Raw genomic sequence first — 27,642 nt, 5'->3', positions numbered from 1 at the left:
TTGGGTATAAAAACCGTCCTTACAGGAAAATTACAGTTTTGTAGACCATAACTAGCCAGATCCACAATTTCTCAGGGTATTATTCCTGCTATAGTCTTGATGATGGCCGCAGGTATGCCATCCGGCCCTGGACTTATCCGGTTTTTCAACTTTTTAATGGTCTCCATTACCTCTTGTTCTGTAAATCTGCCACCTTCACAAACAGTTGTTTCCCTATTCAGATTTTCAGGTCTAGGGAAAAGAATCCTAACTAGTCGTTCCGCTTCCTCCTTACTCAACGTTGGCACCTGTCTACCTAGCCTTTTGGTAATTATCTTAAAAGCTTTCCCCCAAGGGTCAGTGTCAAGTTCGTTACACAACTCTTGCCATTTATTCCTCTTAGATTGCTTAATGAGAAAGTTAAGCTTTTTCCTGGCCTGTCTATAGTCTTGGGCAGCACGTCGACTTTCTTCATCGTTACTATTTCTTGCTCGCAACCTCTGAGCAGTTCTTTTGTGACGTTGCATGATTTTCCTGTGGTCTTCGATTTCTCTGGTCCACCAGTACACCGGATGATATCTATTACCGGACTGCGGTATGTTAGCAATTTCCTCTTTGATTATTTCTTGAAATTTCTCCGGTTCTATGTTTTCACAGTTCCTAATCCTATTTGCCGCATTATTTGACCCGGTGGATCTGGAAATCCGTTAATCTAGAGATAATATTATCCTGCCTTACCCGCCTTGGACAATCTCTGATGTTAACCAATACGGCCTTGTGATCACTACCAGTTTCTTCGGTAAGGACAGCAAACTCGACGGTGTCTACTCTAAACCTACTATCCACAATTACCAGGTCTATTGTTGATTGGTGACCTCTTGCGCTGTATGTAGGAGCCCCATCATTTATACAGCACGCACCCGTAACCTCCAACAAGTCTTCGATAATTCTACCTCTAGCATTTGTAGAATTGGCACCCGCTACAGTAGTTTTACAATTAAAATCTCCAAGCACTACCACTCTTTTCCGCGATCTGGTCATGATCTGCTGTAGGTTAAATATCTGGTTTTGAAAAAACTCTATAGTGCAATTGGGGCTGATGTATGTACCCACAATAATCGTGTCACTTAATTCAATAGCTATTATTCCGTCTTCTCTGCTGTAGAAGTTATAATCCACTCTATCGAGTATTCTTCTGATGGCCACAGCCCCATTCCTGTCGGGTATCCATTGACTTCTGGCAGTCGAATACACATTAGGCTCCGTAGACACCAGAAAGTCGACATTGTATCTTGTGGCTATTTCCAGCGTCAGGTCTCCTGATAAGTAGGCTTCTATTATTATTACTTAATAATATTTTAATCATTATGTTTATTGCAGCTCATACTCCCGGTTCTGTGTTCTGTACTTCTGCAATCGAGACACTTCATTGCTTTCCTACAGTCTTTGATAAAATGCCCCGTATTACCACAGTTGAAACATAAGTTGGTGCGGTCAGGGCCCCTGCATTCTCTTCTACCGTGCCCCATGCTCCAGCACCGGTAACATTTTTCAATTTCGATGCGGATATATGCCCTACAGCAAACCCAGCCTACTCTCAGTCTTGCTGTTATTAACTTTGTTGCGCTGCGTTGAGTAGTAATTACTGTAGCATTTTTGGTACTACCGTATGCGTCTCTCATAGATGTTATTTGAAATCTCTCACCCGTTCCTAGGACCTTCTCAATTGCCTCTTTTAGCTCACCTTCCGTAGTATCTCCAAGCATGTCCTTAATGTGTACAACTGTTCTACGGTCTCCCTTGTTACGTATATCGACCTGAAGATCCCCTGCTCTATCCTTCAGCATTGCAGAAAACTCCCCTGCCTTCTGTACTCCACTTACCCTAACTTCTAGCTGTTCATCTCTACCCTTTCTTATAGAAAGAATTTTTCCAGCCTCCTCTACTTTAACTTTCTCTTTCATAGTTTTTTCTGTTTTGGTCGGTCAAGGAATAAGTGATAAAATCTGTATAAAAACCGCATAATAAAATGCAAATTAATTTTAAAATAGAAATTTATGTTCTTAAAAATCATATTAATTATTTTAAATATAAACAAATGAAATAATTTTAAAGTAAATAGGTGGGATACTAAATTTATAAAATAATTATAAATCACATTTTAAAATTTTGAATACGTCTTTGTGTACATATTGTACCGAGATGAGAAAATTGAGGCTCTTATTAAAAATATTTAATTAATCGTAGTTAGAAAATTATCGTAAGAGTAACACGGTTGCTGTAAAATAAAATCTGTTAATTATGTTTTAAATAAATCGGTGGGAAGATGTGAATGGTTCGGTAACTTTTTTTTACAAATGCCAATAGAAGAATAATTAACCATTTTATCGTAATCTTATATATATTATTGAGTTACATGAAAATAGTTTGTTGCCAGGTTTAATAGAGTTGGCTAAAACTTATTTATGTACACGTAAACACACGAATACATGTATACATGTAAACACACTTTTATTATTATACTGTCGGGTATTCCCGACTCGATCAGGATATTGAGAGACTGACAATTGAAAATGTTTATATAATTACAAGTTATTAATTTTAAAACATAAGTAAAACAAGAAAAATCAATAACAATAATGATTTGTTAAGATGTGTTAGTGGGCATTATTACAAAATACGATTGTTAAACGGATCTGTTGCTTTTACTAAAAGGGTTTCTTTTATTCCCTTTTTTGGATTCCTCTTATTATTATATTTTGTACTTCTTTCTTCTTAATTGGTAGGAATCCGTTACTCAGGTCCGTTATAAAAGTCTTGCTTCAATACTGAATATCAGTCTACAACATTCGCATTCATGGGCATCAAACAGTACTTTGACAGCCGGATCTTGTATCTTGGAAATATCTGAAGCAAGCCGCAATATGTTTCGAAAAATAAATTTTCGGATATTGTAATATATGATTTTATTAATTTAAGAAGGGTAACTTTAATAATCTGCTTAATTTCAGATGCAAGAGAGGAAAACTATTAGTTTTTTGACTATCGGCTTCGAAAAATTAGCAGCTATTTTAGTAAGAAATCATTACATAACGATATAATTAAAAAAGGTTATTAAAAAAAAAATTATAATGAAAAAACTATTCGTTTAATAGACTAGTAATGCCAGCCGAGAAGTGTCACATAACAACGGTGTTGCAGACGGATTTAAGAAGAAATCAAAGATGCAATATCGGTAAAATTTCGCGTATGACAGGATTAAAAAAAAATTAATTAGCCTCTTTGTTGCTTTTCAAATCGTCTTTGATCCAATAGCGAGTAAAAAAATATAAAAAATTATTCAATTTAAGCGTGAGCATAAATTAATAAACTTCATCGCTAGTTTATAAGATCAGGCCAGATCTTTAGTAAAAATTGAGGGTAGTGAAACTGAAGCAGTAAAAATAATCAGGCATGATATTCAACGAGACTGTTTAAAATCATGCTAAAACTTACATATATCAGATGTTGGGAGTTTTTGGACTTCAATTGCGGAAACTTGAATCGATGATAGTTCAAAACTAGTGAAAGCTAAAAAGTCTCAGCCAACTTTAGCCACGAATACAACAACTGGTGATAAAGTTTACTGATAATTAAAGCGGGTAAACGAAGCGTTTACCCGCATAAACATTTTTCAAAACTACATCGGGATACTTCATTTGGAATCAATAGGCAAATATATGAAAAAATACGGAATGAATAAGAAAAAAAATTGTTCCATAAGAATTGATTTAAACGTTTAAAAACTTTTTATTATAAAGATAAAAAGATTATTTTTTGCAGGAATTATCCATATCTTGGTGTGCAGTTTAATATGCCAAGCCGGTTTAGTAAACTATGTTTTATTTATCAGTAAAACAAAACCAGGGATCGGTGAAATATTAAATGTAATCTCGGTTTGTAGGAAGTGCCGGATGAAGTTATTACCATCCCTATTCTAACTTATTCTCGTCAAGTATGAATTTTTAATTACGAATACATTAACCTATTCAGCGATGAGGTAAATAGATTAAAGATCCTTGAAACGGCCAATGACAGTTCTCTATAATCGCGTTTTCAAATTTTAGTCAGGAATAGATTAATATTTTAATGAGAAAAATTTTCGAAGGAGAAATTTATTAAATTTCTTAAAAATTTTATAAATGATGAGAACAAATTTAAGGGAGATCGATCAAATTTAAATAGTTTGAAAATAAGCAATATTTATTTTCAGTCTGCAGGAAAATGAAGAATAAAGAAATGAGGGTTGGAGATAGAGATTAAAGAAAAGGTGCTTTAAATCTTTCTGTTTTTTATGTAATTGATTGTGAGCTGAATGTTAGTCACGATAAAATATGGCATATTATCATTTCTTTACAGAGATGGATTTCATGTTTTAAATGTGGTTAAGTCCGGTATCTATAAAATTTTGTTAAGTAAATAATACATTTAAAAAACAATTTTGTGCGTTTAAAAAATAAATATGTGATTGAATACTTACCTTGCATATGATTTGTCAAATGTATAAGAATTTTGACAACTGTAACAAAAAATGAATATTTTATTAATTAATGCTGATCGACCGTGATCTAACAAATGGTGATTTTATAAATGGTAGATTTAATGATCATTTACAAAATAAGCACAATAGTAAACATATTTTTGCTATTTTTATATTATTAAAATATAACTTCCATTAAAAAAAAGCGATACAGACATAATATTAAATAATGTACACGCTAATCTACAATTATATTACCATAAATAGAATTCATAATTTATTCTGGAGTGAGATGCACTATTTTCAGTAAGCTCGAGGTCAAAGTGCGATAACAGTGAAGTAGAACATTTATTCACGACAATTCAAAACGAAGAAATTTATAGGTTTCGCTATAAGCAGACCCCGAAAGTTTCAATGATTCAAAAGCATTGCAAGTACTACTGGAAATGTACAACTAGCAACACACATATTTTAACGACACTGTCTGCAATTTGGCTATCACTAGATCGTTCCGGGACAGAATAATACAGTTTGTTTTACATCTATATGCTTAAAATCTATAGATTTTTTGTCAAAATGGATTTCCTTAATTTTGATTTAAAATTATGACTACGTTGTAATGAGGTTATTACTTTTGCCATGTAATATTTGTACACTGATAACAATAAACCCACTGAAATTTCCATTATTTCTTGTTTACATTTGCTTTTGAATTTCTTAATTGACGGAAATAATTTTTCTCATTATATTATAAGGGTTTTTTCTAAATTATCCTGTATTGCTTAAAATTTAATCGCTAATTTTTTAATTTTTCAAAATTTATTACTATAACCAAAATATAATGCCTACAAATTTACGATGTTGTTTACACTAATCTTAAAAAACAAAACGCACACTGACACCGGAGTGGAACATGGATCAAAGCTAAATATATTTATTTCAAATAATATGCTAGACTGGATCTGTAAAAACTGATTAATTTACACAAAGAATATATGTCGCTTAAAACATTTGTAATTTTTATTTAATAAATGTAAAAATGGATAATCTATTATTATTATGGAATGTAGAAATTCTAACGACTAAAAATCATCAACAAAAATGATTTATAAATGAAATTATATTTGCTAAATAATTACCGAATTTTTCTTCCGTAAACTGGAAAAAAAATCGAATAGAGGGTTAGTAAAATTGTTATGCAATTTGACAAGTCATACACATTCATCGATACTTTATATTTTAGTCGTTTTATTCTTAACGTTTTATTGTTGAAAATAAACAATTTATGAAATAATAAATGACATGGATGAAGTTCTACGCAAGAACGACAGCATGAAAATAAACAAGAGGAAAACGAAAGTAAAGAAGTGTAGTAGAAATAATGTAGATGAACCACTGAATAAAGAAACAGGAAGAGAAAAGATTACGGAGGTAGAAGCATTTTTTTATTTGGAAAGTAGAATTACTAAAGCGAAACGAGCTTTGAGTCAAAAATATAAAATGCTTACATCAAAATTAATTTAAACGTCAGGAAGATATTTTTGAAAATATATATTTGGAGCGTAGCTTTATATGAAAGTGAAACTTTAACGATCGGAGTACTTGCGAAGAAAAGATTAGAAGCTTTAGAAACGCGGTGCTGTAGGAGAATGTGAAAATTTTAAAAATCAGATGGGTGGATAAAGTAACAAAAAGTAAGAGGTACTGCGACAAACTGAAGAAGAAAGAAACATTTGGAAAAATATAATTAAAAGAAGAGACAGACTTATCGGCCACATATTAAGGCATCCTGGAATAGTCGCTTTAATATTGGAAGGACAGGTAGAAGGAAAAAATTGTGCAGGCAGGCAAAGTTTGGAATATGTAAAACAAATGGTTAGGAATGTAGGATGTAGGGGGTATACTGAAATGAAACGACTGGGACAAGATAGGGAATCTTGGATAACTCCATCAAACCAGTCAAATGAATGAAAACAAAAAAAAAATATATATATATAATTCCATTCTATTTTTCATAGTTTTCTTAATAACTATTATTTTATCAGATGCGAACTTGATTTGTAGGGAGTTAGATGAAATGAAAGATCAGAAATCTTTATATGTAAAGATTGAGAAGGTAGGAGATTTATTAAACACTACTTAAAGAAAACGATTGATGCTTACTAGAGCTAGATTAATTGATTAGTTAAAAAAGTGGTGGCCGGTCAAACTTTGAAGTAACTTTTTACCACCGTTTTAGAATAAGTAATACATGAAAACTTGTAAGTTAGTGACAAGCTACATGATGTTTCAGGTTTCTTTGGTACGATTTTAAATCAAGTGATTATACATTTTTTTAAACAAAATTTATGTATTATTTTTTAATAATATTGTTGAGTAGTGATTTTTTTTCGTCATTTAAATTTTTTACTAATGAAGTATTACAGACAGAATAATGATACACTGCTCGAAGCATAGTATGATATACTGTAATAAGTATACAAGGTTAAGTATGGCTATGCTTACGTACATTACTATGCTATAATGATATACAGATATTTAAACAAACCTTTTTACAGAAAATTCAAGAAAAATTGTAATTAAGAAAACTTAAGAATTAAATTGACATAAATTCTTGAATTCAGATATAATTAGCTCGTGGAAAAAGAATCAGGATCAGCTGTACAGTAATTCTTTGATTTCCTTTATTATTTTAAGAAAGTCACCTAATTTTCACTTTGGAATTTCTTGAAAAAATGTTCTTTCACTTGTACAAGTTTTGCAAGCAACTTTTTGGATCATGAGGGCGTCTTAATGATTGAATTTCTCAACTTAATTTGTCTGTCGACTGTCCATTTTTAAAAAATTGAAACCTGTTTAAATAGCAAAGCATACACTAAAACTTATATATATGTAATGTTAATATTATTTTAATTATATAATTAATTTACACTTTGTAATTCAAAATCATAATTAAATTACATAGACTGGAATTAAACACACGTACTAATCCTGAAAGTTGTTTAACATAAATTTGTTTTTAAAACGTATTGTGAACATTTTGTTTTACATTTAAATCGCAGGGGAGCATATCTTGAAATTAAAAAAGTATTATTCGATTACAAAGGTCTACTGTCGATGCCATACTTTAATCAATAATCAATAAAAATATAGATAACATAAAGAACAGATACATATATCACATGTATATGATAAATACCTGGTTTGAAGTTCTGCGTATTTTTCTGTATGAAGAAATTTAGTGTAATCAAATAGGCTGAAATTTAAACAAGTAGATGTATTATTTTTTAATCGATATTTACTATATCTTATTTATTAACTTAGATGAACGCTGTCAATATAATTTATATATTAGAAACTATCGCATAATCATGAGAAATACTTTCCATGGTTTAATTGTAACTCTTTTCATGTTATTAGAATTATCAGTATTATTAAAATCGTATACATTCTACTTTAGCTTTTGTAGCAATCTTAAGGTTATTAATTTTTTTTATTTGCATTAATAACTTTATATGCTATATGCGCCGTGTATTAAATAATAATAAACGGCAAACAAAAAAGTACATAATCACAGAATAAATTTCTCTAAATTTGTAAAAATGTTTGTGATATGTTAATTTGGATCTATTTAAAAAAAAAAATATATATATATATATTTATATATATAATGAAGGAGTTTTTTGATTTTTGTAAACCAACCAATGGAATGTAAGTGGACATACGAAGAGAAAGAACAACACTCTCAAAGGGTGAAAGAAATGTGGGAATAACGAAAATTGAAGAAAAGGTAATATAGCCAAAGTTGATCTATCTTACCCTCTGAGAGGATTATTTGAAAAGAAAAAAAAAGTTCGTAAGAAAATCCCTTTTTGGAATCTATTCAAAATTTGATAAAATACGAGGATAAACTAATTTGGAATTTATTCAAATATTTTTAACCCTACTGTAGATTAAATTATCAAAAACACTATAACATATTACAATTTTTATATATTAAAAAAAACGACAGTAATAGATTTAAAAATTATACTTTTTTACGTAGAATATACAACAAATTTGGGTTCATTTCATACATGAAAGGAATAGAAAATATTGTGGTTTTATGCTACCCATCGGGAAATGGGTTTAGAAATTTAATCGATGGAAGGTTTTCAGAATCAGACAAACTCACCAAAGGTTTTTCATTTGATTATAAAAAATATTTTTCTAATTTCAATAATTAAAATATCACAGAACATGTTACCATTAATATGTATCTACTATTTACTCAATACTTACTCTTGCCGCTCCACTACAAAGTTTCCTTATTAATTAAGCCAACATATCTTTTCTAAGATAAGCAATCGTGGATTGCTATTTAAAATACTAGAAGTTGGAATAGATAGTATGCTACTAAAGATAATTAAGGATACTCTGACAAAAACAGTTCCAAAAGTTAAATTCTCGAAGAATTTGTCTCCGAAAATGTGCCTTACTATGTAAGTAACATAAAGTCATTGAATAGACAAGGAAGGGGACTAGCATATAAATATAACTAATATATATCAGACAACAAAAAATCATTTTCGATCAAGACAAATATAAGTAATTATTGGACAGGAGTGAGATCAGTTTAGTGAATTCTATTCTCTGAACGGTATATAACATAGGAAATGGGTTAAGATGGTGGAGAAGAAAATATAGAGACAAGTTCTTGGACCCAAAGTGAAGGGAATGTACAAAATGGAAGCTGTAACGAGAAAAAAAGCCACAACTACTTCGGACACTTTACAGAATGGATGGAGGAAAGCTAATTAAAACTATCTTCAGCTGCTTCTAAAGAAAAAAAAAACCTTTTGTGGACACCACAAGACTTCCGTGTACGCCTATTAAATTGAACATACACATTTCTTTAAAATGAGATTAACATAAAACTTTATATCATTAATAACTTCTGATATATTTTCATATTTCTTTTTTTATTGTTATCGAACTATTATTTACCGTAAAATTTTTTATAATCACAGGTTAGTAACTATTGTTAATAAATCAATAAATTTAAATAATTAAAAATAAGTGGACAATTACACAATTGCTGAAATATTAGTTTTTATTAACCTCCACTATTTATACATTAATTAATCCAACAATTTAAGTGAAATATTCGGATAGAATAAAGGTCCCTTTATTACTTGTATTACTAGATCAGTATTATTTTTATATTCGTGAGTTGCTGACTAACAAAATAATTTTCAGATTTCTGATATCTCGTATGAATAAAAGTTAATAAATTACAATTATTCAGTTTATTGAATAATTAATTATTCTGTATACTGGTTACAAATGTTAATTTCGACCTATCGGTGTAAAATATCCAATTTTTATTACTGGATTATTTGGTGAATAATCAAAAATGAAACAGAAACAATCATACAGAAAATAGAAAGATTACATGAAGAAATATATGTAAAAAAACGTCAAGAAGGTGAATATGTAGAGGAAGAAAATGTTAAGAACAAGGTTAGAATAAAAAAATTAAGAGAAGATTTTAAACATAAAGAGGAAGAAAATGTTAAATCAAACAAAGAATAAGAGAGGCTGCACAAAAATTAAGATTAGAAGAATTAAATCAACCAAAGAACGATTAAATGATTGGCAACAAAAAAATAAAAATAAAAATAAACGAAACGATCAACTCCTACTTGGAGAGAATATTGTTCGACAATATCAGAGGAATAACGAACTAAAAGATAAGAATTTTTTAAAGATCGGGCATGTATGCCTCAGTGTATGTGTTATTTTTATGAGGGTCTATTTTTCAGTCACTCTGTAGGTTAATGTAGATAAAATTAAACAGAAATTCCAGAATAATTAAATAAAATTAATCAAAAATGAAACTAGAAAATCCAAAAATAATACGATTCTAAACTATAATTTTCAATTAATATTAAATAATCAGATGTTTCACCAAATCTCTTAAATATACATATATGTATTGCCTATTAAATTACATTTACACATTAATAAAAGTATATAAAATTTTATTTCACAAATAAATTTTTTCATTTTTTTTTTATTGCGATTCAATTATTAGTTATTGTAAAACTTTTTTTACAATCGCTGGTTAATAATTATTAAATCAATTTATTTAAATTAAAAAAAATAAGTTAGAAAAAAAGAGTTAAAAAAAAAATGAGGGCTGATTCGAACCAATGTACCTCCCCTTATATATTTCGTTAATTAAAGTTTTATTTGGCTGTAACCCTGGAATCAATGAAAATAAGTACCACTTATGACATATTGAAAAGTTCTCAATGATGGCTTGTTACTGTAGTTAAGAGAAAGTTTAAAAAACCCAGTCTTTTTTTCGATTTTTAGCTTTTTTGGACGCTTTTGGTTCAGTCGATTCTAATCAAAAAGAGGGACTACAACTAGATGTTACAACAGCCGTAAACACAAAATTTCTATATCCTACGTCTAATTGTTTTTGAGTTATGCGAGATAAATACGTACGTACGTACATACATGCGTACGTAGAGACGTCACGCCGAAACTAGTCAAAATGGATTCAGGGATGGTCAAAATGGATATTTCTGTTGAAATCTGAAAACCGAAATATTTCGCAATCACAATACTTTCTTTACACCGTTCAAGAATGTAAAAAACATTGAATGGAGGAAACGATAAAGAATATTGCAGAGGTGGACATTAAAGAGCAAACAATTCTTGTCAGTAGAGGTACAAAGAAAAGGTTAAAATGTTTGAATGTTTCCAGGATCGTAAAAGAAGAGAAGGAGCGGTCTATTTAGAGGAGAGAAGGGAAGCAGCGATAGTTTTAATGACAAAATATTTGGGAGAATCTCAGACTGAGAAGAAGAACGAGAACAGTAAAAGCTATAAAACAATTCTAATATGTAGTTCGTAGATGGCAGACAGAAATAAGTATAATTCTTGTTTTTTATTCTTTGTTTCCCGCTTACAATGATCGGGTGGGACTCTCTTGCAGTACCGATGGGGGGAAAGTAAGTCCTAGACTTGTTGGGAGATTCTTTCGGGAGTTTTCCATTCACTGCAAAATATAAAGACACAGTCTCGGTGGGGCTTCCTTTGTGGTCCCCTCATTAGAGGAATGGCGCCTAGAATACCGAGTCCCGACTATCTGGCGGAAATTTAGTTATCAACGAGGTAGTTAGTCAATGTCATCCCTCGGAGCTGAGTTTATGCTTTATTGCGGGTCCAGCTCTCGGAGACGCGGAAAAATTCCTGGTTAAAGAAGAATACAATTTTCAATTCGATGCTAGAGTCAGTTTTATCTACCCCTCCAAAATCAGGGAATCTTTATAATTTGAATAATTTTGTATAGCAAAAAACAGATTTTTGAATACTCTATTTCAACGGGAAGAATCTACCCGTAACTGTTATATTGTAACGGAATTGGAAGTACAGCATTTAAGAAACGCCAACTGTAAAAGATCTTATCATGGTTAATTAAAATACCAATTCATGACTGTCTATGCCGCGGCAGATTATACAGGAAGACCGACGTGGTAATGCACTCCGTTACTATTGTTACAATCACCCAAAAAATATTAAATGCAAGCAGATTGGAACGGAGAACGAATGTTAGCCACGCAAAAGGGAAGGACGTTAGAGGATTTTCTTAGTCACCACAAATTACTGGACTCAGAACAATTCGTAATTCGCAGCATGAACAATCGGCACAAATTCCCTGCGCAAACTATATTTTTTATATATATGGTATTAAAATACACAGGTTAATAATCCAGATTGAGATATCAAAGAAGACATTTTTAAGTTATATTTGAATAATTATATCCTAAATGTATTTGAATATAATGGTAATCGAACAGTATACAATGCACAGTTTCCTCAAAACATGATTAAAGTTTTTATTAGAACGTTCACTGTACCGATTATAAAAAAAAAATGAATACTATTATGTTGCAATGTGATTATTAAGATAAACGGCGTAAAATAGAATATAATTACTGATAAAGAATATTGATCATTTAAATAAATCGAGTTATTTTACTACTGGGTTTTTAAAAAATAGGTCATTTATTTTACATGAGTGATTTGTTACGTAAAATAATGGTAATAATTACATAAATATAATTTGTGTATTTTAATTTCTATTAGTTATTATTTTTATTTCATTTTTATAAAACTGGATATTAAATGTAAATAAATTGGATTGTTAATTATGTATTATTTTTATTGTTGTCTCATGATACACGTATGATAAATAAAAGTCTTCTTAGTTATGTATGTTTGTAAGACATCCCTAACGCTACCGCTGAGGGATTTATTAGGAAGAAAGAGAGAGCACTGTTACACTATACTATTATTTTCGTATGCTATTACATTTGAAAATTTATAAACTTCCTAAACGTTTATACAAAATTTTGGGGCATTCTATTTTATAATACATTTTTTAAGTGGAACTGCAAGAAAATATTGAATTTTCGATATGTTTGTAGAATATTCCGCATCATTACTACAAATGAGGAGATCTCGAAAGTTCTTTGTCAATATAAAACGAGGTGTGAGATGTTGTAACACATAACTGCGTAACTTAAGATCGAAGTGCGAAGTATAAAACCTAATTTCTTGATATTGAATGAATTCAGAATCATTCACTGTTATGTAAAATATTAAAGAGAAATATATAATCATTAGAGGAGTGATTTGAACAGCCTTAAAAGGAAATCAATAAATAATAATTCATAAATATAATAACTGTTCATAAATCGTAATTCATTTATTTTTTGTTTGTCTTCAGTCATTTGACTGGTTTGCTGTAGATCTCCAACATTCACTATTTATTGCTAGTCGTTTGATTTCGGTCATCATACATCCTACATCCCTAACAATTTCTTTTACATATTCCAAACATCGCCTGCTTGCAAAATGTTTCTCTTCTACCCGTCCCTCTCTAATATCAAAGCGACTATTCTAGGATGCCTTAAGATGTGGCCTATATTTCTTCTTTTTAACTATATTTTTCCATACGCTTCTTTCTTCATCAATTTGCCGCAATACCTCTTTATTTTTCACATCATCCACCTGTCTAATTTTTTACATTCTCCTAATACACCGCATTTCAAAAGCTGCTAATATTTTCTCTTCAGGTTCTCCGATCGTCCATGTTTCACTTCCATACCCTCTAAATATACACTTTAAATACCCTCTAAATACCCTCTAAATATATACTTTCGAAAATTTTTTCCTGACGTGTAAATTATTTTTTGATATAAGCAAATTATATATTTCTGAATGAAAGCTCGTTTTTCATGTGCTATTCGTCATTTAATATCGCTCCTACTTCGTCCGTCTTTAGTAATTCTACTTCCCAATAAAATTTGTATACCTCCATAATCTTTTCTCTTCCTATCTTTATAATTAGCGATCCATCTACATTATTTCTACTGCATTTCGTTACTACTGTTAATTACTTGTAAACAAAATTTATTAAAGGCAATTAAAAAAATATTAATTGAATAAAATGGAACGTAGAAATTTAGAAAATGTTGAGAAAGTATAATTTTATAGGTAAAATACAACTCGTTTTTAAGTTTTGAAAATTCTTCGTACTTGAGAGCCCTCACATAAATAAATTTAAAAAAACATTTTTTTTTTAAGGGCAATCCTTCAGTTGTTTTATCTTGCATCTGCATTTCCGATAGTATTTTTATTACCGAGCTAATAAATAATTAAAATAAATTTATTTATTAATCTGACATCTGTTGAAATAATACAACACATTCGATGATTTTCTTATCATGTATCTATTTTTCTTCTCGGTTACTACTTATTTTAATTTTCACAGATGTAATAGATTTAATTTCCCCTATTATACTGTCATGATTATAGATCATGATAAAGATTGAAACAGTTTAACACAATGTTTCTGCCTCTATAAAATTCAATTTAGACCGATACAATCTTTATGCTAAATTTAGGCTATTCTGATATAGGGAAGTATCCCTTTTTTATTAACCAAAATACACAATACAGATGCTTAGAATTAAACATTTTTTAAAGTAATTTTTTAATACTTCTTAATATTATAAGAATATTTTCAGTTAAATAATTAGAAACTCACACACAAACATACAGATTTAAAAAGTACTTACTCTGTTTCTCTATAAACATTCTCCACACATAAGATAAAAAAGCTCATAACGTAGATTATGATTAGCATGTTCATAACTGTTATGTTTTTCGTACAATATGAAGAATTTTAACAATCTAATAACCTGATCGATTCAGAGTACAAGCTTGATTGCTACTGCTAAATCCAGTATCGTATGCTCAATATATACGGTGTTGATGCTTATATATATTCTCATACTCTGACGTCATAATATTGAATGTGGCGCTTATGAATAGAACAGATACACTCGGCAAGTACACAGAGCAGGATAGCCACGCGTCTCCATGCCACTTATATTAAGTGTATTTTTCAAAAAGTGTTGTAAATAAATGGAAAATTAAAAAAGGTATGATGGTTCCAAATACATTTTCTACAAATCAAATGTTCTTAGCCTTCGCCGATTTTTGAATTACAAAATAAATAAATGTTTTCAAAACTACATACGCTTCTACAAAAAAAAAAAACGCAGTTAAATAAATTAAATTTTCTGAAGTCGGCTTCAATTAAAAAGCTCCATATTTAAATAAATGTAGAATTTAAACAATTCATAGAAATACATAAACAAAAATATGATTATGAATATTAAAATTAATATATATATATATATATATATATATATATATATATATATATAATGTTTTTTTTATTTGTACTATTTCATAAAAGTTTATATTTTTTCTTAACGTTTTTTTTATTTATTTTTATGAATTGAGCAAATGTACGCATAAAAACTAATAACATGAAAACCAATATGATATATTTGTATCTCGATGAAAATATGAAAAAAATCGTAGAAAAACAATATAAAACAGTATGAGCAAAGGCTATATGAAATGTTCATAATATTTTACCTTAAGTCTATTTTAATTTTCCTAACTTATGGAAAATATCATTCAAATATCCAAACAACAAGCTATATTATAACATTACAGTATATTTGCCAATGGAAAAGTTTGCAGTCGTCGATGGTGATGAAAATTGAAAAAAAATTTCATATCGTTGATAAAGACAATTTAAAAAAAAATAATCGCATTGCGGGAACATCAGATAAACTAAACCTATAAAAACATAATAAATATTTATTTGTATTTACAAATTTTTGTAAGAATAATTTTTTTTCAATTTATTAATTCTAATTATAAAATCTAATATACAATTAGAAATATTTATATTTTTTTGAGATAAACATAAAATAATATTTATTTATGGTAAGTTTCATAGCTTGAAAATAGCCTTTTCAACCGTTACATTGATAAAAAATAAATTATCATTTAATAAAAAAATAAAATATAAATATTTTCAATGTTCAAAAATATTACTATAAAATACATATAAATTCCCTGAAATTATTTCATAAATAGTCCATAAACATTTCTATTAGTAATTATTTTTTCTGGGGATGTTTTATGAACGTGACTTTTTTCCTATTTTTACATATGACTTATTTATTGAGTTATAACTAAAAGCGCCCTTAATGGATTTGTGAACTAACACTAAAAAGGTAAGTAATAATTTATTGCGTAAATCCAAACAATTTTCTTTTTCTGGATTATCAATAGTTATTTTCACCAAGGCTTAGTTAATCGCTTTAGTAATAGGTAACCGAATAATTGGCACTTCTCCCCGCCAGGTATTCCTTTCCATATGGAAATTAATTATTGATTATGTAATTTAAATTAAACTGGGATTAGAAAATAAAATAAGATAGAGGCTGTAATACGTTCCTATTAGAGAGTGCTTCCGCTACCCTCATTCATATCTCAACTAATAGTTAGGCGTATAATAATAAAGTTAAAAGATTAAAATCGCACGGGGACGAACTCCCTTCGTTAGATGGCTCGGTCGATTTGCAATTACCGTTCCACATTTCAGCCGTATAAACGTTTAAAAAATTCAGTGTCTGAATACTGTTACAAGTAATTTGAATAATATGTTAGTAACTGTTTTGCAAGAGCTGAGCTTTCTTCAAATTTATCTGTTCTATTTGAACAAGGTGAATTCATCGAGGAATTTCAATATCGACCGGTGAAACGATTCTAGCCGCCAGGTTTTGCTGGTAGGAAGGCCAGTTTTCCCACCGGACATGAACTTCCAGGTTATTTCCACAAAGGATATTTAATCAGGACAGATAACATAATCGTTAAATGTTAAAACAGTACAGGCCTCTTTAAAGGTTATATCAGCTCTTTAAATGCCTAGGAAACGCTGCTTGGCTTCAATAAATTAGAAAATAATCAGAGTATATTAGAAAAAAAATATCAGTTTTTACGGAGGGTCTGATGTAACATATTCCCCTTAAAGATACATTTCCTGTGATCTCGTAAAGTTTTCCCCGAAATTTTTAGTACACCCTGTATATAGGTATTAAAAGTTAGTTTTATAGATTTAAAATTTTTTATTTCTTTCCGGTAATAGAAAAATTATATTTAACGGAATGTAATTTACACGCAAATTTAAATTGCCGAAAACAGTATAACGTGAAATAAAGAACCATTGAAAATCTTTGTCGGTATAGGGGATCAAAAATTATATTTAATTTACGAAATGAAATAAAATACGGAATAAATATTCAACTAATTTACGAAAAAATAGAAAGAAAAACAAATAGTGAAGAAGAAATATTAATAATGAGCATATTTCAATTCTATGCAAGTCTCCAATATTATAATGCAGCATCTTATCTATCGCAAACAACAAGAAAGAAAACACGAATTTCTTTTTGTTTCGGAACATGTTTTAGAATAAAAAACACAGATTTTAATTAATTATGAAAAATTTTAATAAAAACCATATGCTGAACCTTGTAACATTCAAACTATTTATTTTTTATTTTTTAATGTAATAAGATACTTTATGAAATTGCCAAAGACAATTGATTAATGTAATCTGCCAATTTATATCTTTTATCTAGATTCTCTACAGTTTGAGAATGTAACACAAAAAAATATTCCATCGATCGGAACCACAAAAATGATTATATACATTATATAATGAAATCATCATCATATATATAATATGATGATATATCATATATATCATATATATTATCATATATCATATTATCATATATCATATATATTATCATATATATAAAGATTATTATTCATTATATACATAGTAATTCCCCGTACTTAGACCGTGCTAATTGAATCTCGTGTATTTTGAACCGACATGCAAAATATGTTAGATAATTGACAATGTTATATAAAAATCATAACTAAAAAATCCTGTTACACTATGGAAAGTGAAAAGAAAAATGGTTTTGCGGTCGCCTTCTTCATTCAGCTAAACGTAATGCTGTACTTCGGTATGCAATGCATAGCCTACCAAAATACAGAAAATATGCATTCCTGTAATCGTCAACTATATTTTTTTCCACAGAGGCTGGCTGCGTGTGAACATCAGTATTTTTATATAAATAACTCGCCCTGTTTCTAATAATAAATATTGTTTACATGGGTCACAGCCACAAGAAAGACTGCGGTCGGTAGTGAAAAGCAGTAAGTAAACGTACTCCTTCTACCAAGATGTTGTGTAGTATGTACTTTACGTCTACTCAGTAAAGAAGACAGCAAAAAACAATTTCTATAGGGCGTTTCTAAAATGGTGGGCCGGCTATACATTTTCGAATTCTACTGGTAAAACTTAATAAAAAATATCCTTAGCAAAAATGACAATTTCTCCTTCGTTCTCTCGCTTTCCGCCATTTTATTATTTTTAAAACAATTTATATTTCAAGTTCGGAGAGACGAATCTCATTAATATTTAGTATGCACCTTGATAATAAAGTTTTAAAATTAAAAATTAGGTTAAAGATAAACCTAAAAACCATTAAAATTAGGTTAAACCATTAAAATTAGGTTAAACCTTTTAAAACAGGTTTTTTTATAAACCTTTTAAATTAGGTTAATATTTGGTTAAAAAATCAGGCTTTTAAATACTTTCACAAATTACAAAATGGCGGCCATGTTTATTTTTCAATTCGTTATATCTCCATAGACATTACATTTATCGAAGTATCTTATGGCTAAAATATTAAGCCTTTCATTTTGAATAAAATAACAATTTAATTTTTTAAACCGGTTAACAAATAGCCGAGTTACGCAAAGTGGAGTCTTCTTTCATGTCCTCCACTTTACGTTCAATTCGATTAAATATTAATTATACTTATTTATTGTTAATTCTGGTATTGTAAATTAGTATCAAATTAAGAAATAATTTTCTCACAATAATATATCTAATAATTATGAAACAAAGTTACATCAATTTTCTTCTTATAACTCGACTATTTGTTAACCGATTTAAAAAAATAAAATATTATTCTGTTCAAAATAAATGGCTTAATATTTTAGCATATAACGTACATAAATTTTGATAAAACTAATATTTATGGAGATATAAAGGAACGAAAAATAAACATGGCCGCCATTTTGTAATTTGCGAAGGTATTTAAAGGCCAGATTTTTTGATAAAATTTTCAAACTTTATTACCAAGACGCTTACCAAATATTAATGTGATTCATCTATCCGACTTGAGATATAATTCTTTTAAATAAAAATAACAGAATGATGGACAAAGATATTTTTTGTTTAATTTTACCAGTAGAATCCGAAAAATTATAGCCAACCCACCATTTTAAAATACTCTATATATCTTTTATACAGAGAATTTTTTTCTAAAAAATTAGGTTGCAGTCGTCTACAAGGTTTGAAAGTACGTGTAGTGTCATTAATCAAAACGTGTTCTGAGCATTTTCTTTACAATTCCGAGTAGGATGAACTGAAATGCAGTTCATGGTTTTTTATTTTACTATAATATTGTTCTGTTACTCAACATTCACTTATCATCCGGGTAATCTGTTATCAAGAAATCTATTTCTATTATTATTTTCTTAATTTTCTTTGTTATTTTGTTCTACGTTGTAGGGGACTGGTTGTGAACGGATACAGTGAGTTTCCTTCTTATTTGAAAATCGGGGTAGCGGAAATCGGATTCGAGTCGCTGAAATTTGTGCTGTCTTGTCTATGCGGCTAATTTAAACCGTGACGGGTGACGATGCCACGGATGGGCTTGTCGGAGGACCATCAATAGAAGAAAATGTAAGTATTATAGTTTCAGTAACTAAATATTAACTTAAACAAAATACAAAATAAAATATTTTTTTAAACATTTTCGCATTCGAATGGCTTTCCCTTTTAAATTGCTCACATAAAAAATTGTCTTGTCAATCTTTTATAGCCGCAAAAACCTCAATTTGTTTCATAAAAAAACATAAAACACGTAAAATTTAAGTGTTATTTTTTTCCTTTTAAGTCTTAAAATTTTCTCTGTGATGAAACCGCATTCATATATGTTAAAAATAAAAGTAATGAGCATACGAATCCTTTCTAAAATCACCTGAAAAAGTAAAGGAAACAAAATACTTCTGTTTAGATTATATTTATTTATAATTAATAAAGTATTAAGGGTATTTCAGGTGAACTCATAAATAAATTGAATACAATAATTACAACGTTTGTTTTAATGCAAATTATCTTTCAACGTTAATATTATAATCTTTTCATGATCTTAATAAAGTTTTATTCCGACAATACATAATTTTTTTTAATATTATAATTTATTACACGATAACATTAATAAAATTCAGTTGATATTGTACTGAGTTATTTAATTTTATATATATATATATATATATATATATATATATATATATAAGCCGGGCAAGTATTGCATAACCTTTCCGGTTATTAATAAAAAAAAGAGTTACAGCCAAAAAATGGATATATATGTATTTATTTTTTTAGAGACGGGGAATAGATTTTTAAGAAAGGTTAAACTTAACACAATAGTTTAAGTAAAGTTTTCTCTATATCTAACACCCCATTTAATAAAGTCTCTTTATTCTTTTCTTTCTTTTTCCTGTTTAGCCTCCGGTAACTGCCGTTTAGATAATTCTTCAGAGGATGATATGTATGAGTGTAAATGAAGTGTAATCTTTGTACATTCTCAGTTCGACCACTCCTGAGATGTGTGGTTAATTGAAACCCAACCACCAAAGAACACCGGTATCCACGATCTAGTATTCAAATCCATGTAAAAATAGCTGGCTTTACTAGGACTTGAACGCTGTAACTCTTGACTTCCAAATCAGCTGATTTGGGAAGACGAGTTAACCACTAGACCAACCCGGTGGGTTCATTTAATAAAGTCTAAAATAAAAAATAACTTTTCTGTATCTTCAGTTCGGGGTCTACAATAGTAAAAAAAAAAAAAAATTGCAAACTTCTTGATAATTCTGTTTATAAAGTAACTTTCAAAAAATTTTTGAAAAATATTTAAACCGAAGGCAGATAGAGCAAAAGAACAAAAACCTTAAATATTAATTTGAAAAGGTGGAGATTTATTAAAACAAAAAATAATAATTTGGATTATTTATTATATGTATTGTAGGTAAGAAAATTTGTTTTAATAGTCTTTTGTCTAAAGTATGTCTCACGAAAATCGAAATTAGTTTTTTCTCTACTTCCTCTCCTTAGTGAAAATAGATGACTATGATCAGTCCCCATATATAGAAATATCTGAGCCAAATTTGAGAAACCGGTTTGTCAATTCCTAAAAAGGACAAAACCAGCGCGATACCTACGTATATACGTAAGCAAATACATACACGAATAAATATGTTTTTCGTCTAGATGAAGTAATTGGACCTGAAAACTTAAAGATTGGTAAAAAACAGATACTTCAGTTTTGACATGAACATCATATTTTCCCTTTTAATACCGCTATACTAGCTATATTCGCCGGGAAAGTAATATGAATGAAAATATGTCATGCATTACATAGATCATGTGAGAAATGGGTGGAACACAATGAATAAAAGAAAAAAATTCTTAAGTGCGCGGATTCTATAGTTATTATTAATTTTTTCACATAAAAATTACTTAATATAGCAAATTTAATAATAATTGACAAATAAAACATTAGAGAAAATACACTAACATGCTGTTTTATACTGGTTTATTTTAAAGATATTAACATACTTTATATAATAATCACGGTTAGCGAGCGAAGCGACCGTAGGTTAATGTCATCTGAAGCAATAACGGACTGGAAAATGTACCTAAGAGAGGTGTTAATGTGTGCGTGCGCGCATATCATTTATTAATAAACCAAAAAAAGTTAGGTAGTCTAAGAATGACGGTGGAAATAGACGAGTCCTGATTTAAAAAAAAAAACATAATGAAGGCAGAATTCTTTCAAATCGGTGGGAATTTGGAGGTATTTGCAGAGAAATTAAATATATAATCTAACTGAACTTAATCTACGTTCACTTCGCTCGCTAACCTTGTCTAATTAACAGTAGTGTTTTTATTATTTAAGTAATTAATTCAGTAATTATTGGATTATTCCTTTTTTTTGGTGAGGGGTGGAATACCATTTGCGGACGAAGTGTTGGGCTCAGTAACAGGTTCTGCAAGATGTTAAAGTGTGTATGTATCCTGCGCCCTACCAACTAAACCACCTCACCATCCACTCCCTGGGTCGGATCCGCAACTAAGCATAGCACAGCCCTGGGAGTGTCTTCAAGCATGAACTTTTCGAGCTGGGGTGATCCAGAATCCCCGAGTATTATGATCGCTGTCCACCCACGCAAGCGCGGAGGAACGACGGATCTAAAGCAGGCTGTTCATCACCCCCTCGCGCCACCGCAGTTGTTTTCAATTCTGTCCCCGGAGGTCTTGGTTTCCAGCTTATCTTTCTTGACTACCTTGTCTCGTTGTCTTTCTAGACTTCCTTGCTTTCGGGACTACGGTCTTTTGGCTCAGGGGCTCCAGAGTCCACCTGTCTCATCACTGCTACCGATCCATATAAAATGGGCGAATAGTAGTTCCACATATGGCTGTATGTACTTCACCTCCTCACATCCCTTTGTTGTAGCACTCCCGTGACCAGTTTTGACACTGCCACAAAATAGCGGACCCTGATGACCATGGTACGCACTACGTTGGCTGCATCAATTTGTCCATAATGGCGACGCATTCGTCTTTCTCGTCCACTCACCCGTCGCAGACAAAAATAACATGCTCCGTAATATCTCGTTCTCCACAGCATGGGCACTCGGTGTCCTCGGCCCTTCTCCTCCCAAAGAGGTACGACCGAGGTAGTCTAGCCAGCAGTTGCAGTGGAGGTAACTCAAAAATCACTAAGTTCGCTTCAGGTTACTAAAATGAAAGCCCTGGGTATCCTTTCAAGAGATTACAATACGCCAAAAAGAAAGACAGCATGACAAGGGTGCAGTGAATTCTTGTCACTTTTTTTTTTTTTTTTTTTGTCTTCAGTCATTTGACTGGTTTGATGCAGCTCTCCAAGTTTCCCTATCTAGTGCTAGTCGTTTCATTTCAGTATACCCTCTACATCCTACTTCCCCAACAATTTGTTTTACATACTCCAAACGTGGCCTGCCTACACAATTTTTCCCTTCTACCTGTCCTTCCAATATTAAAGCGACTATTCCAGGATGCCTTAGTATGTGGCCTATAAGTCTGTCTCTTCTTTTAACTATATTTTTCCTAAATGCTTCTTTCTTCATCTATTTGCCGCAATACCTCTTCATTTGTCACTTTATCCACCCATCTGATTTAACATTCTCCTATAGCACCACATTTCAAAAGCTTCTAATCTTTTCTTCTCAGATACTCCGATTGTCCAAGTTTCACTTCCATATAAAGCGACACTCCAAACATACACTTTCAAAAATCTTTTCCTGACATTTAAATTAATTTTTGACTTGTCACTTAAAATTAACAAACTAAAATATTTCAAAAACACAATGAAAAAATAAAATATTTTTAACGAAATGTTGTGTCCTACTGCCAGCATCAGATGATATCATCTCTGATGGTGTGTTCAGCAATGCATAAGAGTCAAGACTCGATGCACCCTCCGCTAAAGCATGTGGGGCGGCCGAAGTGCTCGCCTACTCATTTAAAGGCATCCGTGCCCTCGGAATCTCCATTGTTCCCCTTTGTCTTTTTTTTTTTTGTTTAGTGATCACTTTTTCTATATGCATGCACTGCTTTTGGATCAGGCTTATATATTTTAACCATTTCGATCTTTCCACTAGTTGGAGGCTGGTTGCTAGATTGAACAGAAGATTCTCCTTTGGAAGCACATGCCTTCTTTTACATCGGTTTAGGGCTGCTTTTTCTTAATTGTCAACTTCAATTTGTCTTGATGATACGTTTGACCATCTAAGCCACTGCTGGTGCCAATTCTGAGAGCAAACCTCTGATTTAAAGGAAGGTGTTGAAACGATAGCAACATATACATATGACGCAATCTTTGATTTTCTGCCAAGCACAACTTTTTAACTTGAGTCAAAGAATAGTGTTGACCTCTAGAACAGCTATTTCTTGTTAATAAATAGGACAATTCCTGTATCTGGCATGGCGTTATCCATAACAGTTTAATCAGACAGGTGGATCTCTGCATAGTGCATCACGATGTAAACCACATACACAAATTTGCATCCTCGTTCAACATGCAGCTATGTGTCTGAATCTCTGACATCCAAAGAAATTAAAATGACTCAGCATAAACAAAGGTACATACAACCTGTGAAATCCAGCTTTTATCTTCCTTGTACACGTCGGCAAAAGTTAACATGTGCAACTCAGATGGTAGAAATTCTTTTTTGTCTTGTGTGTTTAAACAACAACACTCAACAACTCCTTGTTCCTGCAGTTTCACTATGATTTCCTCTTCTGACAAATTTCTGCACATGACTATACCATTTCCCATATTCAGGGTACAATGGGGTGTAATCTCAATGACCAAAACCTTGATCTTCTTGGCTTTGACTTAATTTATATATGGCACTGTATGATTATTAGTTTATTAAACTGCAGTATATACTAATTTAATAATTTATATTAAAGGTATATATTTTTGTTATATTTAAAGTATTAAAAATCTTGTATATATTTCACAACAGAAGCAGTACAAGATGAATACTTAACCTCAAATATCAGCAAGGGTTGGAAAAAATATTCCCAAAAGTTGAAACAAGTGTTATAGAAATAACTTAAAATCCATATAATGAAAAAAGAACATTTTGGGTTAATAAATGATTAAGTTATTAAAACTGCATCAGTTTTAGGGTAAGCATCATGCTGTTAAGATATGGGTATGAACTGTCTTCAATAAAAAATTTCATAGATACTTATAATCAAATATTTACATATTAAAAATACTAGTATCTTAAATGGACTAGAATACATTACAGAAAAGTAATCTTAAGCAATGATACCACATCATTAACAAGAACAGCTGTTATCTTGAAACCAAACTCTGTTCTTGATCAAGTGAGATATTGATCATTACCTGATTTTATTTATTTATTTTTAAGTTTTCTTTATGAGAAGCGTTAAGATGTTAGTGGATGCTTACTGAATCCTAGCTTGTAGGAGCATAATTAAGATGAAACTGCTTTATGTAGTTACTTGTACAGGTAATTAACTATCGGTAATTATATACTACTTATCTAATACATATCTATATACAAATTATCAGTTATTTGTGAAGGAACAGTTCAGTAAATTAAACGTTTTCATATTGATTGAACCAATACTAATGAGAAATTTAAATGATAGAAGTATCAAATATGAGTGGTAGAAAATTGTTATAGTATTTTGCAAACTTTTCATAATTGATAATGGTAAGTTAACAATTACTGCACCTTCTTATGTGAAGTAGCATCATTCATAATCTATTTGCATTATCTTTAATGTTATAGGTTTTTAAGAATTTTCAATAGGGTGGGATTTTTTTCTGATCGCTTGGAGTTGGAAATTTCCTAGGAGAATATTGTGTAATAATGCTCTACACTTTTAAATTGATTACTCCTTGAGGAGTTTATGTAATAGCATGGTAATTTTGTTTATTGCTGCGACTTTTTGAATGCTGAACCAGTTTCTATGAAATATTCATCAAATTATCCCTACTGTGATTATGTCAACAATGGGGATCATGATTTGAAACAAAACAAAGTAGCAGTCATCTGGTTGCAAGTTTTTTCTATTACACTCCTCAAAAATTTTATTTTGGCATTTGTAGCATACTTCTAACTTTAGTATTTATTAGAGTCTATGTTCAAAATTTATATGTCAAGATAAGTGGCAAGTATACTTTATAAACAGTTTGAAATTTAAACGCACGTATCTGTACCTCAACAACTCTTTTAATGAATGTTTGAACTGGCTGACATTTTGAATTCTTGCTCCCTTAAACCTTCATCTTTTTCTGTAATGACTGTATCAAAATATATGAATTCATTCATGATTCTTTACATTGTTCCTGAATGATTATATGTAAAGTTAATCTAACAATGTCAAAAAAATATCATAATGTTCCTTAATGTTATTCATCTCCCTGTAAGGTATGAATCTTGTGTGTAAAAAACAAACGATTATTCAATTTGAAAAGTGACTTTAACTTTTCATCCACTTAAATTATTATGTCAATGATGCTGGAAGTTTGTCCAACTTATATATATGATAAATGTACAAAATTTAGAAAAATAAAAGGAATTCTTAAAAATTAATAGTTGTTTTAACCTGTTCTTCAATGGCATACTTAATTTTAAAGCTTAACTGATGTAATATTTTCACAATTCATCATCATCGTTCTACCTGTCTGATGTAGTGCTCTTGCACCATGCATGATTCTTCTTGCTTTATATTTTCAATTACACATTTTAGTTCTTTGTTTTAATTTTTATTCTTTATCTTTGCTTTATTCTTGTACTTTTTTTATTTTATATAACTGGTATTACAATAACTGGAATACTTTAAAAAATGTGTTGAAAATGACCTCCTATTCTGTTTTATCCTGTCCCAGACTGTCGACTAATACAGCTGGTTTTGTTATTTTTTGTTTTCCATAACAGTTCTGAAGGGGTGTGGGAGTTGTCTATTTTCCCATAATTTTTATTAATAGTTTGTATCGCATAGGTAAACCAGTACCAATATTGTGAATTAATTGTGTACATTTTATTACAATACTTAATATACACAAATAAATCGTTTGATGTAATGATATTAACCATGATGAGAAGACTAATCAAATAACTCAAAACTTACGGTTTGATTTTGATGTTTTAAATAGTATGTAAGATCGATACAGTAATTGGGAAAAACATCGGAATTTGATCGACTTATTTGAATGGAGGTCTGAATTTCTATACTGCGTAAAATATAATTTTAATTGGTATGCTAGTAGCACAATTTAACTTTAACTTTAACTCGTTCGTTTTCTGAGGCATTCTCAGCCACGAACGGTGCTGTCAAATTTGGACTAGGCGTGGGTTCTGCGGTTCCAAGGTTTCGTTGAGTTAGTTTGAGGGAATCATGTTAGGTTGGATGTAAAGATCTCCGTTTGAGGTCTCCGTGAATGCAAAATTTGATTTGTATTTTATTGACATGAATGTCTGTCGAGGCATGTACTTCAGTGGAATCCCGAACGAGGCCTGGCTGATGACTGTGAGGATTAATTTGTTAGTGGGTACTCCAATACATGTAAACAACAATTATTAACCTGGAGAATTGGGTTTGATTTTTATTACATCAAAAAGTTATAACTAAGCAGAGATCTTTTAGATTTGAACAATCAAAAAAGAAACGTAACATAAAATTATTATACATTTACAAAAAATGTCAAACTTTTATTTCAGTAGAGATATTGAAACTGTCGATGTGTAAGCTGTGCAATTTATTATTACAACAAAAGTGTGAGAATAACTTATTTTAATAAAACAACAGATAGACTGTCGTGGAATACTACCACTAATTATTTGATGTTGTATTCAAAATATGAAATTAAACATCAAAGTAAACTTTCTTGCAATTTAATATTTCCTTTTAGTTATCATTAACTTCTTGCCCCTACTCAATGAATCATGAGACCTTGCCATTAGTGAGGGGGCTT

At 30.3% G+C, this 27,642-nt stretch overlaps 1 protein-coding gene and 1 long non-coding RNA gene across 2 annotated transcripts in view; one reads left to right on the top strand and one right to left on the bottom strand.

The window, feature by feature from the left end:
* LOC142333519 (uncharacterized) overlaps positions 1–14,821 on the bottom strand; it is a 68,508-nt gene extending 53,687 nt beyond the window's left edge. Inside the window, exons 1-3 of the mRNA XM_075380792.1 lie at positions 14,638–14,821; positions 7,698–7,754; positions 4,499–4,537 (exon numbers count right to left, since the gene is read on the bottom strand). Coding sequence (XP_075236907.1) covers positions 4,499–4,537; positions 7,698–7,754; positions 14,638–14,711 — 170 coding nt within the window. The 5' untranslated portion in view covers positions 14,712–14,821. The remainder of the gene's footprint in view (positions 1–4,498; positions 4,538–7,697; positions 7,755–14,637) is intronic.
* Positions 14,822–14,897: 76 nt separating this feature from the next.
* The window catches only part of LOC142333520 (uncharacterized), an 85,194-nt gene continuing 72,449 nt past the window's right edge, over positions 14,898–27,642 (top strand). Inside the window, exons 1-2 of the long non-coding RNA XR_012758623.1 lie at positions 14,898–15,003; positions 19,584–19,757. This is a non-coding gene — a long non-coding RNA (uncharacterized LOC142333520). The remainder of the gene's footprint in view (positions 15,004–19,583; positions 19,758–27,642) is intronic.

Source organism: Lycorma delicatula, chromosome 12 (assembly GCF_047948215.1).
Source record: "Lycorma delicatula isolate Av1 chromosome 12, ASM4794821v1, whole genome shotgun sequence".
Classification (NCBI taxonomy): domain Eukaryota; kingdom Metazoa; phylum Arthropoda; class Insecta; order Hemiptera; family Fulgoridae; genus Lycorma; species Lycorma delicatula.
The sequence above is the reverse complement of the archived record's forward strand: the minus strand, read 5'-3'. Positions and strand labels throughout refer to the sequence as shown.